At 50.3% G+C, this 14,917-nt stretch overlaps 5 protein-coding genes; 2 read left to right on the forward strand and 3 right to left on the reverse strand.

The window, feature by feature from the left end:
• Positions 1-295: 295 nt before the first annotated feature.
• Positions 296-1,762, forward strand: RCC_11198 (related to lipase 1; the record flags this gene model as incomplete). XM_023776421.1 has 2 exons in its annotated part: positions 296-1,271; positions 1,371-1,762. The coding sequence occupies 2 exons, from the start codon at positions 296-298 to the stop codon at positions 1,760-1,762; spliced, it is 1,368 nt and encodes a 455-aa protein (XP_023632189.1).
• A 1,088-nt stretch (positions 1,763-2,850) lies between these two features.
• Positions 2,851-4,391, reverse strand: RCC_11199 (uncharacterized protein; the record flags this gene model as incomplete). XM_023776422.1 has 3 exons in its annotated part: positions 2,851-4,102; positions 4,166-4,245; positions 4,305-4,391. 3 exons carry the CDS (start codon positions 4,389-4,391, stop codon positions 2,851-2,853), a joined length of 1,419 nt encoding a protein of 472 aa, XP_023632190.1.
• Positions 4,392-6,216: 1,825 nt separating this feature from the next.
• RCC_11200 (uncharacterized protein) lies at positions 6,217-7,521 on the forward strand (the record flags this gene model as incomplete). XM_023776423.1 has 3 exons in its annotated part: positions 6,217-6,282; positions 6,340-6,855; positions 6,919-7,521. The coding sequence occupies 3 exons, from the start codon at positions 6,217-6,219 to the stop codon at positions 7,519-7,521; spliced, it is 1,185 nt and encodes a 394-aa protein (XP_023632191.1).
• Positions 7,522-9,609: 2,088 nt separating this feature from the next.
• RCC_11201 (related to TIM barrel metal-dependent hydrolase) lies at positions 9,610-10,501 on the reverse strand (the record flags this gene model as incomplete). XM_023776424.1 has 2 exons in its annotated part: positions 9,610-10,414; positions 10,488-10,501. 2 exons carry the CDS (start codon positions 10,499-10,501, stop codon positions 9,610-9,612), a joined length of 819 nt encoding a protein of 272 aa, XP_023632192.1.
• An 897-nt stretch (positions 10,502-11,398) lies between these two features.
• RCC_11202 (related to pre-rRNA processing protein Utp22) lies at positions 11,399-14,851 on the reverse strand (the record flags this gene model as incomplete). Its single annotated transcript, XM_023776425.1, has 1 exon — positions 11,399-14,851. The coding sequence occupies one exon, from the start codon at positions 14,849-14,851 to the stop codon at positions 11,399-11,401; it is 3,453 nt and encodes a 1,150-aa protein (XP_023632193.1).
• Positions 14,852-14,917: the final 66 nt, after the last annotated feature.

A 14,917-nucleotide genomic window follows, 5' to 3' on the forward strand; every position in this document is an offset into this window, starting at 1 on the left:
GTCAATCCGAGGACCACGTCCATGTCGCCGCCTCGGATCTTGGATGTCCTGCACCCCGCCTTCTCCACGATTTCTCAGACCACCGGTCTTCGATGGCGTTAAACCCTCGTGACTATCGAGCCGCGTTTGAGATTGTGACGGACAACTATTTGAGATTTTGGGGGAGAGAGCAAGGCGAAAGTACACATGCCAATATATAAGATGCCAGGATGCATCCTCCTCCAGCTCCAGCAATTTTATTCCATCAATAAACCTCTCCTCGCTTTCTCTCCATACACGACAAGTTCCGCCGAACATGAGGGTTTCCACCGTTAGGCTCGCGTTCGTTGCGCTTGTTGGGCTTGCGTCTGCTGCTCCTCAGGGTCTCGTTGGCGTACTTCTTGGGGGCGCAAATAAGGCTCCTCTTCCTTCAGACGATCCCTTCTACACAGCACCTTCGGGCTACGAATCCGCAGCGCCTGGAGCCATTCTGAGAAGCCGCCCTGTTCCTAGTGCTCTGTCCCTATTCCAGACCATTCCTCTCAACTTAAAGGGTGCCTGGCAGTTTCTTTACAGGACTACCGATTCTCTTGGCAATCCCATTGCCACAGTCACGACTGTGCTCGTGCCAAACAATGCCGACCCAGAGAAGTTGATTTCGTATCAGGTCGCCGAGGACAGTGGTGGGGAGATCAACTGCGCCCCATCATACACGCTGCAGACTGGTACCAACACTACATATGCCGGAACCGGAGGTATCGAAGCAGCGTTGATCGCTGCCGCGCTGAACCAAGGCTGGATCGTGGTCTCCCCTGACTGGGAGGGACCCAAGTCTACTTTCGTTGCCGGAAAACAAGCCGGATACGCAACTCTTGATAGCATCCGTGCAGCTCTCGCATCTGGTGCTACTACAAGTGTCTCATCGAAAGCGAAGGTCCAGATGTGGGGATACAGTGGTGGTGCCCTAGCTTCTGAGTTTGCTGCCGAGCTTCAAACCAAATATGCCCCCGAAATCCCCTTTGTCGGGATGGCTATTGGCGGTGTGACTCCTAATGTTGAGAATGTCTTCAACACCATCAACAAGGGACCCTTTGCAGGTCTTAGTGCTGCCGGTTTTTTGGGCTTGGGCAACGCATACCCAGACTTTGGCGCTTTTGTTCAGCAAAGCTTGAAACCTGAAAAAGCGGACGCATTCAATCAGGCTGGTCGCCAATGCTTTTATGCTGACGTGAAGACGTATGCTGGCCAAGATGTCTTCACATACTTCAAGCAGGGCAAGACCATATTCCAGGGTGAGTTCCCAGCTCGAGATATCTGCTAGACAAACCCCCCCGACGCATTATCGAAACCCAGTCAAGTCCCAACAGCAAAGCTAACTCCAAGAATCACAGACCCAATTGTCCAGCGCACAATCAAAGAGGGAGCAACTATGGGCCTCACCGGTACCCCAACCATGCCCATCTTCGTCTACAAGTCTGTCCGGGACGAAATTTCGCCCATAGCCGACACCGATAAGCTCGTGCAGCAGTTCTGCAACGCAGGCGTCTCCATTGACTACGTCCGTGAAGAGCTCGGCGAGCACTTCACCCAGGCCGCGACCAGCGTCGGCGATATCATCAACTTTTTGATAGCTCGATTTAATGGCGTACCTCAAAGTGGTTGTACCACTCGCACCACTTTCAACGACTTACTCAACTCTGGAAATGTTGCAACGTTTGGGCCTGCGCTTCTTCAGGTTCTTTTGAATGCTGTGGGCGTTCCTCTTGGACCAAACCATTTCTAGATATGAGAGACTGGCTTTCCTAAAATCCGAAGACGAACTATGAGCATCGATCAAAGGAGGTTATAAATCAATATTCTTTACATTGTGGTGACGGCGACTAGTTCATCAGTCAATTGGCATCGGTTATTCCTTATTTGGGATTCAAAAGTTCAGAAAGTCGAATTCAGCGGGTGTGCAGAAAAGACTACGCAATCTGATCTATGTCAATCTTCGTTCAGAGACCCGCCTGTAGACGAATATAATGGGAGTCCTTATATATCTTTCTACACCATAGCATCACCGTCGAATCTTGGCGACTTACTCGAACTCTCTAAAGTTCCAAGGCATAAAGGCCAGACGACATGATGTGGTTCTTCTATCGAGGTAGTCGATGTCGACCACATAAGGGGGTGATTCGTTCTCGCTTCATGTAGCGTCGAATGATGTAACACGACTCTCTACTAGGTTCCCACCGTTTCGGTCACCACCTTAACAAACTAAGAGAGGAGGTATTCACTTAACACTTAGGACTCGCGCTTAACGTAGAAGACTGGAATAGTATTGTTAGTATTGTCTTCTAGAGGGAAGATTATACACTACGCTGTTTGTCTGACTGCTATACATACCTACTCTGGCTTATGCGCCGTCATTAGCTGCTAATGCTAGTGCGGCAAAATCGCCCCACGGACGCCTACGTAACTCTCTGTCAAATTTGAGATGCCAAAGTTCTTATTAAGAGCAGAGCCCTTTAGTCTGATGATTAGAACTCGAGGCTTGTACAAATACACTAGACAGCGCTAGTAGTATTACCAATCATAGCAACTTTCTTTCTAGAAAGGTTAATCGGTTCGATAACTACGACTACATGTGCTAAACTCTACGATACTATGGGGCGAATAACTCCTTCCTGTCTTTTAACATAGGGTTCAAAACGAACAGGCAAGCAAATTCTAGGATTTTGCACGATACGAAGCTCGCTGATAGCAGATAAGGGGCGTCTTGCACTGAAGTACTTTGTTATATGAGTAGCTTTTCGACATTAATGACCAATTCTCTATAGATGTAGTCTAGCCCAAGTAGAAACTCAGAAGTCCCGAAGGGCTTCGCGATCAGAAACAACGTAATTTCTCTATAACACTCGTAGAGAGCGCTCGTAGCCGCTTACGCAAGTCCAACTCCAATTGATCTAGTAGAGCGTCCGGCAATTTGAGATTGTCGTCAGACTCTGGTACTTCCACTTCTGTGGTGATGGAAGGGGTCCGGACTGCTAACGATGCCAACGACGAAAGCGTTGATGAGGACGATGACGATAAAGACGATGACGAGCGTCGTTGCTCGCGGTAACCATGTGACGCTCTGTTGATGAGCCCTTGCACTTTATGCAGCTCACTCAAAATCCTTTGCGTGCTAGAGCGAAGCTCAGAGTTCTCCTCAATTAGCGCAACATTCTCCCGTGACCACTGCGAGAAGCCCCCTTCAGCGACGACTCTCGGGCGAATACAAGGTGTTCGTGGAGGACTGTCGAGAGCGGCAAAAGCTCTCGCGTAGGAGCCAAGGATCTTAAAGGTAATCATGAAGATCATCACCAGCACGGAATCGTCGCCCGCACATGTGCACTGGAGCATGTTCTCGGTCTGTTCAATCAGAGAGCAGTTGGACTCCAGTATCGATTCGACGATGTCCTTTCGAGAACCATCCCCCTCTGGTGCTGATCGTCGTTGTAGCAATAGTGCAGAAGTTTCCAAACAGGAGCATTTCGATGCTTTCTGGACCTGACTGGAAATTGGTAATTTGCTCTGGTGCGCTGGGCTGTGGGTTTGGGAACGACTGTCGATTTCCACTGAGAACGTATTGGAAGGCTCAAAAATCGAGAGCTCTTTCGGAGAATTGACAAAGTCCAGCATGGGGAGTGTATCGTAGTTCATTGAGATTTCATCAAATCCGAACAAATCTGTCGTCCAGTCCAAGGCAGTCGTGGCACTTTGATTGCCATTACTGTCATATGCAGTGTTTATGTCTTGCGAGATATTAGGAGATGGGGCCCCAGTCCCGAAGAGCCCATTTTCAACCATTGAAGCGTAGAGATCGTCAAATGACATGTTTTCATTCGTTGGATGAAGGTTGATCAATGCTGGATCAGGCGTGTGAGCCACAGGTTCGAGGTTGATGCATGTTTCAGAGGGCTTCCATGGACTCTCCTTTCTTCCCATATCGCTTCCAGGGGACTTGGAAGATGCTGATAAAGGACGAGATCTTGACAATGGACGGGACTCATGACCTGAGGCCAGGCTATCCTCATCACGGCTCCTGGCAATGCTACCCTGACTGTCTTTTTGATGACGCTGTGACACTCGGCCTGGGCTATGGACATCCAATGTCAGTCTTTGCTGCAGTATAGGATGTATCTAATCGCGTTCTACACACCGACGAGCTACAGAGTAACTGCATTCAAGGCGGCGTTCTGCGCAGCGCTCACATACTGGTTTGACTTTATCGCAGCCTACCTATAATTCTGATGTCAGCGAACTAAGCGCCGGAGCGTAGTTCTTCTTTGGCTGGATACCTTCGATTGGGAGCAAGTATCGCAGCTCTTACGTAGTCTTTTCGATCCAGCTATTCGAGATTGGCTACTTTTATGCGTACTAGTCATGATGCAGACTTGTACAACGATGGGTCAGTTTTGAGATGCGAAATGAACGGACACAAATGTCCTAAAAGGCGAGAGCGGGACTGGAACCGTACGAGATACGCTGTGGCAGGGGCCATCGAGTTGCGTTGCTTTATCCCATCGAAGGATTCCAGGCCCAGGGCTGAGAGATTGGGAGGGTCCCGAATCCTAAGCTGAGGAATCGGGAAAGATCCGCAAGGTTGCTTTGCCTAGATCCTTTGAGCTGACAACCATCAGGGTGGGCAGGGCCCCACATGTAAGCTTCGTATCACAAGCCTCCACGCTAGCACCGCCGCGCATGTGGCTGCCAAGGCGCACTTCGCCGAACCTAACAAGTTTCAGGACATCTATCTGTATTTCAACTGACTGTTTTCGCCGTGGCATAAAGTTAGACTCATCAGGCAACTTGGTAGAACTCAGCTTTCTTCGACTTGGTAGTCAGGTCTTCCAAAACCCTCGTATCGTAGCGCAATCGATAGCAGCTCTGATGCCAAGAGAATATGCTTCTGCGGCCATGCAGCTCCTACAAGCTCCTTTCTTGCTTAATCCCTAGCTTCTGGACTCGGCCCCGTGACGCTTTCATTGGTCAAACCAGTATAGCGCCAGCAATCTGCATATTGCTGCCCGGCAGTGATAGTGATGGTTCCAGAGTGTACTGAAGAATAGATTGGCGGTGGTAGTGGCGAGGTTCGGTTCTGGTTCTGATAGGATATCCATAATGCACTAGCTTCTCAGCTGCATAGGATAGTTGGTCTGATTATGCCACATCCAGTCCGGCACATGCAACAAACAGGATCGGAAGTACGTACCAACTCGGGGTATTGAYAAGCTTGAGGAGGAGTCGGGGTATCAACACTCCCTGAAATGGGTTGACCAATAAACACCAGATTCGCCCTGGATGTTCTCCGCGGTCCGTTGCTACCCGTGCTCCAGTTCCACACAAAAAGGCAATCTACAGGGAGCATAACGCCACGGCGCACGGCTGAGCGAACTCACTAGCCCGGAGCTGCACAAAGCTTCCGCCTTGTTCCAATGCACCACGCCGTAAAAATCACTTGGCACTATTCCGGGGACGATGATCATTGATATACCCCGGAGTGTCATTTGGAAATGAAGCAAGTAAAATTTATACGCCAAGCCGCGCTAGAAACAATACATGATCGGATGGCAGGGCCCTATTCCATTCATCCATCCAACGCAGTTTCAATAGTAGATCGGATCACGATTAGACGGTACTTGTCAGGAACCATACTCGGTCGATCCATGAGCTTAGTTCCCCGCCCAGCCTCGTGTTATATTTCAAGGAGTGTACAGTCAGCCACCTTCGTATTAAGTGGCATCCGCACTACTGCTTGTTTGTTCCATGTGGCGTCAGCTCACAACAATCTAGGTTCAGACGTCAAACCATAAACAGCAGGTGAAGTATGTAGACCCTAGCACGCGGGAATGATCCCTCGCTAATCTGACTCACAAAGATATCCCCGGAACCGTCCTCGTCTGTAATTGGTCGTAGAGGTGCTTTGTGCCAACCATCAACCGTCATCGTCGAGTGGAGAGTGCACACGAGTCAGGAATGAAGACAAGGCGTTCGGCCGTGGTTCCATCCTGCACACCGGTTACAACGTGTGCCTTGAGCTTGTCGATCAATGCAATAATCCCGAAGTGGCATGTGTGTGTAAATCCTCCATCTCCAGACGCCCACGTTGTGTAAGCATGGCGAGCGAAGCATTGAATTCGAAGCCCTACAGCACATGGATAGATCGTCGTTCAGCTTTCTATCAACTCTACTCGTCTACATCTATCAACCATGAGTACTTCTACACCAATGCAGTGTTCCTCACCCGCAGAACTCTTACAGCAACTTCACGCACAGGTGAATAGCCCCTGTATTCCTCTTTGAGCAGTACGCTGACTGAACATCTCCCTCAAGTCCCAGATCCTCGTCTGCCTACAATGGCTGTGCGACTTTCAGGTACTGGCCTGCATACCCTTGAAGCAAATGCTTGCTTTCCACGATGTTGCCGATCTCGTCAACGTCCCCGAGGACCATCTCACGAGAGTAGTGAGAATGGTAGCCACCGTCCCATTTCTATCTGAGCCAATACCTGGCTTCGTTGCACACAATCAGCTCTCTGCGGATTTTGTGGCTAGGCTATCATCCAGCGACGCTCTTTCATTCATTTGTGATGTCTCACTTCCTTCTGCTCTACACATGAGCCGAGCCACGAGATTCTATGGTGCTTCTGAACAGCCACTCGAGAGCTCGTTTAGCCTGCAATCTGGATCCACAAAAACAATTCTGTCCGCTTGCGAGCAGGATTCCAAATTCCGGCGACAACTATCTGCTCTTGATGAAACTTTGGCGGCCTCCTCGGCGGGGCAGTTCAAAGAGCTGCTACTTGGCCTGGATTGGGCGAGTATGAAAGGGAACAATTTGGTAGTACTCGTAAGTAATGGGCATACGCTAAGACTGGAATGTGACCATGTGATTGACGATCCTTGTTCATAGATTGGAGCCCGATCAACAGAACTACTGGACGTCGCAAACACATTAACGGAGCGATTTTCATCTCTAAGTACGGTCATCCAAAGCTGGGAACACATTCCCCATGGTGAAATCCTCGAACTCAAGACCTCTTTATCTTCAGTACTAGGGGGTACGCCGACGACCCCTGGCATGGCTGGAGATCGACTGAGAGTCCAGACCCGGTACCTTGGCTCACAACAGAATATCTACAATGCCGCAGTCTATATATTGAAAGTCCCAGTCCCATCCGTGTTTGTTCAACACAAAGTGGTCCTCTCGCAGGTGGTGGCTGAACTACGAGCACATCGTAGCATCTTGAAAGCTAACCCTGCCGCTACCCTCATACTAGTTGCTTGGATGGTCCCGACCGTTGTGGGTGTTTTAGATCCGAAAACCGAAGCCGCACTGCGCTGTCGCGACTTGGTTCTACATCAACTGGCCAACCAAAGAAATCTTGAGTTCCAAGATCTGGCCGCTGCCATTAGTGGCATTGAAGACGGCGTTGGTCGTCTGGTCTTTCAGACAAAGTCGACAAATCAGTCGAACTCGATGATTGCGCTAGAGATCAAGTACCAGAAGGATTGAGGTTGATACCAGAGTATTTCTATCATGATGGACAACAATGAGGTTCATACTCATCATTTCGACTCGCTACGAGCTTCGCTGTGGTTCCAATGTTCTGTTTCATCACAAGTTGCAGAGTGTGATATCGTTGTTCACAAGGACAAAGTCTGGGGAAGTGAAGGTTTCTGGATACTGTCACATCCCGGCCATGAATCAAGATAAGACGCACAATCGTGTGGTTGTACTACCTGTTTCCTCAGCCTCGCGCGCGCGAATTCATCCGGTTGTTGGTAGGCGGGGAGAAACGGCACGAATGCTTAGAAGGCAACGAAAGTGCCGCAGTACACCGGTCTCAACTTCTAGCCAGAATGCCAGATTTGATCTCAGAACAAGAGCCTGCCTCTCAATTGTGGCGTTATCTTACCCTGCTCTAATCGCTGTGTCGCGGTGGACTTGGATGCTGGGTCTCATCGCATTGGAAAACATAGTGCCCACGGGAAGTCCTTGCGAAGCAGTTGCCGGAGTCGATTGCTTCGCCTAGGAATCTTTAGGTTACACACGAACGATCAATTCCCAGATACGGGCCAGATGCTGTAGATGCGCGCGACTACGTGCATGGGCTCGGAAATTGGCGAGCGATCTAGACTCTAGACTCTAGATAGAAGTAGTCGCTGGTGAGTAAGCGTGTAAGGCGCATTGCAGGACTCCACGGTGACATCTATATCGAGTTGCCGGTCGCGAGGGCCAATAAATTGCATTGGTGTCATGTTCCCACTACACGAGATGCCAGCGATCCAGTAAGAGCGACGAATGTAGGAGCCAGGAAGTACGCCACCAACAATTCTAGGAGCTTGAATTGCAGAGGTCGTCAAGCTTGAGAGTGGGTACAAGTCACTAGCAGGGGTGCTGTATGTATGTAGAGATTGAATGAATAATGTTACTCCAGCTCTTTTCCCCCGCAGTTGAGAATTGTGGTCGTCTAACGGAGCAAGATAACGAGCCTCTCAAACCTCGAAAATTTGGCTTGAAAGGGATGCGAAGAGAAGCCCTGTAATCAAAGCAGCCACGAAAAGATGTTGAGAGTGCTTGCCGGTACCGGCCCCGGCATTGATCATCTCCATCCACTGAGCACATCGCGTAAGATTTTTTCAGTTCCCTCACAAATTTGTGAGCTGTCCATGTTCTCATATAGGTGATACGGCTGAGCAGCTGTGGCTAGGTCGCGTACACTCTCAGGGTTCCTTCGCGTACAATGAGACACTTCCTCGTTGGAAGTCATTTCATCGTGTAGCGTACTGTTAGCTTCTGGTCAGGGGATTCAATTACAGAAAAGTGTCCTTTGTGCCTCCTATTAGCGATTGTTGTTGATGATGGTTGATATGTCGGAAGTTGGAAGATCACCCGCAGCCGGCCGAAGTCCGGAGAACTCGATTCGGATAAACTATTTACCGTGCCGGAGTTAGGTCCTAGGTAGGTAGGTTTGTGTCTCGCAGAACAGCCATATGGAGATTGATGACTTGATTGCTTGCCTATCTAACGAGTGAATGCCAACCTATGTATATTCACTAGCCTGATTGCTAGAAGCTTGTGCATTACAAATCAAGTGAGTGAATCCTCAGAAGTGAATGTTGCCGAATCTTAACGACCTCGATGATAGGTATGCCACATGAAGCTACATAGCATTCATCAGGATCACCGACATCAGTAATGACGAGTGGAGCAGTCACGTGCTGCGTCTGAGATCCCTGTCTGTAACAAATGGCCCAGGAGGTGGCAGAGCATCTTGGAGAAGCAGAGAAAGATGACTGAGATTCAAGAGGAGCCCGGAACGGTATCAATCGCGGTTGGAGATTCGAGAGCAAGCGACCACAAGAAGAGAATGAAAGGGAAAGCAATCCAARCTGGCACCACGACGTGTCGACATACGTGTGGAGCGTCTTGACAGGATAGTAAGCCTAACAGAGCCACACGGCGGTTTCCCACAGGCAGTGAGCCACATGAATCGCCCATCTCCCGCTTAGCACTCTTAGCCCACATCTACACCCCACGAGTTACTGTTTCTTCCTTTCCACCCCTGAAACTATCCCCAAGAAATCTCTCCACCCATCCTCACCTCGACCTCCACAAACCCTCAGCATTATCCCTAAACAACCCTTCCACCACCCCCTCTCCCAATCCCCCCACAAGTTCCCTCAAATTCCTTGTCCAAGGCACAATATCCAACCCATCAAATCTCGTATGCGGCCAATCAGAAGCATAAACCACTCTCCGCGGCGCAACCCTCACCAGCTCCTTGATCAAAGTCTCCAGATCCCGATACAAAGGTCCTCCCGTGCGGGAAAATCGGTACGGCGCCGAAATCTTCACGTACGAATTCCCCTGCTGTAGCAAACGGACCAGACTTCCAAATCCCGTAATTCCATAAGGATTGATCAGATCTCCTGTTAAGGACTCGGGGAGTTGCGGAGCACCCATATGATCAAATACTACCCGTACCCCAAGTCCCATCACCACATCCTCAATACTAGGAATCTGCTCCATATTGATGTATAACTGCACCACCCAATCCCAAGGCCTGACCAATTCCGCATACCTCACCAACATACCCCGTAATTCCTCTTTGGTAAGAATACGTTCCGTAGAAGCGAAATTCAAACGCACGCCTCGAACGCCTATATCATCCCACTCTTGTAGCTGCTGCGTGGTGATATTTTCGGCGTCGAAAACTACTACTGCTCGGGCTCGCTCGGGACCATAGCCGACTAGAGCGTTGAGCATAAAGGTATTGTCGGCGCCGTAGAAGGAGGGTTGTACGAGGATGACGTGGTTGCAACCTAGAGATGTTTCGAAGAGGACGTTGGACCAGATTGTGTGGATTCCGGGTTTGTAGAGGGCGTTTGGGAGGGGAGGATGGCTGTTGGAGGGGATTGTTGAGGATTAGGTTGTTGTTGATGGAAAGGGGTTGTCGGTGGGAGGGACGGACGTACGTGATGTCGTTCATGACATGATGATGTGAGTCGAAAGATCCCATAGGAAGACCCGTGATGTTGTTGTTCGATTCACAAAGATGTGTCTTGATGCTGTGTCTATGAGCAACAACATCGTTACGGCTTCCTAGTAAAGCCGATGCTACTGTAGCTAGTAGCAAGACCTGTAGAAAACCATGTCCGCTAATAAAATAGCGGAAAATTCCCATCGCTGGAGAATAGACTAGTGAAGGCGAAAGCAGAAAGAGAAGAAAGAGATCAAGTCACAAAAGATCGCAAAGTAAGATAGATACCTTATCATATCGCCCTTAGAACTCATCCCCTCACCAAGTACTTACCCACATAGCACACCAAATAGCTCTCAAAAAGTCCCACTTTCAATCGCCTAAAAGATCCCAGGGCCCCCACAAAACAAACAGAACAATCGGGCACATTGTTCACCCGAGAGCCGAAGATTCATATATGGCATATAGGTAGATCGGACATTCTCACCACCGGTTGAAAATTCTTTCCTATACTTACTCCTTCGCTAATAAATCAATCCAAGAAGAGGAGAAAATCCCACTCAAAAAGGGGGGCTAAAACTAACCCCTACTATTAGACGTCCCAGGATATACGGCTAAATTGACATACCATCTCACCTTCATCATTATTCCCCATCTCTTTACCGAGACCTCAACATAAATCGTCTGAACAATCTCTCCCTCTGCCCCGCCGCCGGACGCCGCAATTGCGTCGTCAGGTATCACCTCCCCAGCCCTAGGTACCTCGGTCGTACATACCCCCATTTACGTCAACAACTGCTCCCGTCGCTTAATCATCTAGACTTTCTTCTAACAATTTCCTTTGATCCTCTACAACTCGAGGTATTCATTCCTTTAAACTATCCCAAGCAAATGAGTGAATTCACATCACCCTTTAATAACCTCAACTCTAGCAACCAAATCCCCACCCAACCTACCCATTTCCATAAGCATACCCTCCTTATCCACAACCGCCTCCACAACAACATCCCCTTTCCCCTCAACAACAACAGGAAAAGTAGAAACCCCAAAATTCACCTTCCACCCCCTCCTCTCCCCCAAACAAGGATTCCATAATCCAGCAATAACACCCCCTTCCTCCCCTCCAGAAAACAACAACACCGAAGACCCATAAACCTCCTCCAACTCAACCAAATACTCAGCATGAGAAGAGTATCCAATCCGTTCCACATCATCCCTTCCATCAGCAGAGATTTCTAAATTCTTGAAACCCTTACTTTTTCCTCCTGCACTCTTACCCCCCTTATTAGAAGAGGAGGAAAGATGTAACACAAAATCGAAATCCGTCAGCGGACTACAAAAAAGCTGCAGAATTTCCACCTCGAATCCCTTATTTCCAATTTCCGCAACAGCAGCGCGAGCAAGAGCCGTCATGCGTCCCGCGACGACTTTTCCAGGTCGAGGGTCCGTCCATGCTGTTCCTTCCTCATCCACGGAACTAGCCGCGAAGAGCGCCACGCGGTTCATTCCCGGGTCGAGTTTTCTCCACGCTTCAAAAGTGGTGCGGATACTTCGCACTGTCTTCTCTGTCAGGAGATCCGRGCGTTCGGTGGAGAGGTCGACGATGAGGGGTTCGGCGCGCCAGTCCCATCTTGCTATCCATGCTAGTGTGCGTAAGAATCCTGTGTGAGGGGTTGTGGGGACGGCGTAGGGGGGAGGGTTGGTGAAGGTTCGTACTACGAGGAGTTCGATTAGAGGGTCTGGGAAGTGGTTTGAGAGGTTGTGCGATTGAAACCATTTCTTCAGGAGGCGGATTGAACCGGAAAGGGCTGGAAAGCGGGTGCTTAAGCGGATCAGGGCTTGGGTCTGAGCGGGGAGGAGGAGGAAGGATTTTTTGTAGGTTGCGAGACCTGTGGCGGCGAGTTCGCGGGATTTGGGGTCGGAGGTCTTGTCTGAGAGGGTGCGTTGGTGAAGATGTTGTTCTCTGTCGTGGTAGATTCTCAGACGGAAGGTTGTGGTGAGGTCATATGTGATGTCCATAAAGGCTTGATTGAAGGTGGGGTTGGTTTCATTCTCAAGGCCGATGCGACAGGTGAGATTTGAGTGGGCAGTTGAGAGCATTTGTGAGATCATCAATAGAAAGGCGATTTTGGTTCGTTGGATTGCGATGAGATCATCGGGCCATCGGCCTGAGCCTTCGAATTGGAGGACAACATCCGAGGGGATGGGGAGTTTGTTGGCGGATGGAGGTAGGATGGTGGAGTAGCAGAGTTGAGGGTCTGCGGGCATAATTTGACGGATGGAGAGGGGAAGGTCTCTCAACTCGCGGATGTCATTCTCAAATTGGCGGTAGCGTTCCATCAATGGGGCGAAGAGTGAGATGTCGGTACTACCTCGGAGGAGCTTGGTGAAGTTGTCGCCGTGGAATTTGATGTCTTCCATTGTGGGCAGGTTGAAGTGGCGGTTGAGTAGGTAACCGATGATTTGCTCCAAAACCGATTGGCCGCCACTTTCTGCGGGAGATGTCCAGATGAGACTTTCAAGAATGCTACCGTCTTTGAAACGACGAAGCTCGGATTTGTCTCCCCAGAAGGAGCGGAAGGAAGCAGCTTCCGATTTGTTCTCTGCAGCTGGGCCGTGATCGACCAGACGTTTGACAGTGTCGGGATTGACCAATAGACCGATGGAGATGTTGCCTTTTGGTGTGGGACGGGAGGATCCCAAAGCCCATGATTCGAGGGTAGGTTTTGAGATTGTGATTTGGGAGACTCGATCTCCCAGACCTTTCTTGAGSGTGTCGTAGAGTTTGCTGAGATGATCATCTGGATGGTGGTCTTGGGTTTCGGCGTTGATGAGAAGACGTTCCGGAACCTCGACGGTGTAGTCGAAGCGGTAGAGAGGTTGATCAATACGGAGGATGAAGGTGGCATCGAAGCCGTCATGAATCTGATCTCCCAGTGCGATCAGCGTCAACTTGGCTTCATTCCGGAGCAGTCGATAGGATGACTGGGACATTTTGAAGAGGAGATTGTGGCTTTTCGCCCCATCCCACACTACGGGTGTGGCATTCACCGGGGTTGGTGTATCATTACCACTCATATTGAGAGGATGTTTGAGAAAGTCCTTCATGGCGAGGAGCTGAAGAGTGGCCTTGAAGAGTTGATAGCTGCTGTAGCCCGTGCTCAACAAGCCCTTTCCGTTGGGTCCACCGCCTTGCAGACACAAGGCCATGAGAGCATTCCACTCGAAATTGCCGAATCCTCCCCTTTCGGAGGAAGAGGCAAACCCACGCTGTCTGAGCCAGGTGCCGCCCAGAAGACAGGCATCCATGTAGGATTCACAAGATTTGGTGGCGGTGTGCAGAGTTTTCAAGTAGCTGGTCATCAGCATGTCAGAGCGGAGGGAAGAGTTGTAGAAGGGAGTGTTTTCCTGGCCACTTCTGACACCATTCTTATCCAGCTTGAGCTTCTCGGCAGGGAATTGATCGGGCGCAAGACACGGGATGATGTTGATGCGCCATTTGGGAGCGGGAGGCGCATCCTTTCCGGTTGGTTGTGCGGGAGACACGACCAAGATCGGTTTGAGGGGATTTCCATGGKGTTGTTGGAATTTGAGGGAGAATTCGCCTTTGTGGGCGACCTTCAAGCCCGCAGCGATGCTGGCCAGATAGTAGGCGCGTTTGTAGAAGTAGCGATGGTTGAGGTAATCCTTGTCTTCGAAGAGGCTGGCAGGCATGACGACGACCATGTCGATTTCCACCCCTTCCTGGGTCCGACTGGCCGTCTTGAGGGCAAAACTTCCGACCACATTGATGTTGGCGGGTCGGGCATATGCAAACTTGTATTGCGCATCGGCGGCGGGACGAGGGGTGGGGAAGGGAACGGCGACTTTGGTTCGCAGGAGGTGTCGTTCGGCATCCGACACGAGAAATGGGCCGTTGGGGGCAATCTTCTCCACGGACCCTTTGATCTGATGCAGTGCCGTCTCGCCTGCTTTGACCGCCTTTCCCGTCGTTTTGGGGCGGATTTGGGCCAAAAGTTCATCACTTTGCAGCTGAAAGACATTCGACTTGAATCCACTGGCCGAGGCCAATTGTGCAGCGGTCGGAGGGGGGTTCGTCGCTGTTGGGGCCGTCGCCTTCTTTTTCTTCTCTGCTGTCGCTGGTTTGGGTGGCATGTCGTCGTCGTCGTCGTCGTTGTCTTCACCCCCCTCCTCCCCCATCTCATCCTCTACCTCCATCTCATCCTCCTCCTCCTCCACTCCGCTCATCGCTTCCTCGCTACCATCGTTGTCGCCGAAAGATGCAAACGAGGCATCGTCCTCCTCTTCACTCGATGAAACATGTGACGTCTTCCTCTTTTTGCTCGCGTGGGCGGCCATGTTGCTGTCGGTGGAGGGAGAATGGGTGGGTGGGTAGGTAAGGTAACCTTTTTTGGGCCCAAAAAG

The sequence above is a fragment of the Ramularia collo-cygni genome, assembly GCF_900074925.1.
Source record: "Ramularia collo-cygni strain URUG2 genome assembly, contig: RCC_scaffold27, whole genome shotgun sequence".
NCBI lineage: Eukaryota > Fungi > Ascomycota > Dothideomycetes > Mycosphaerellales > Mycosphaerellaceae > Ramularia > Ramularia collo-cygni.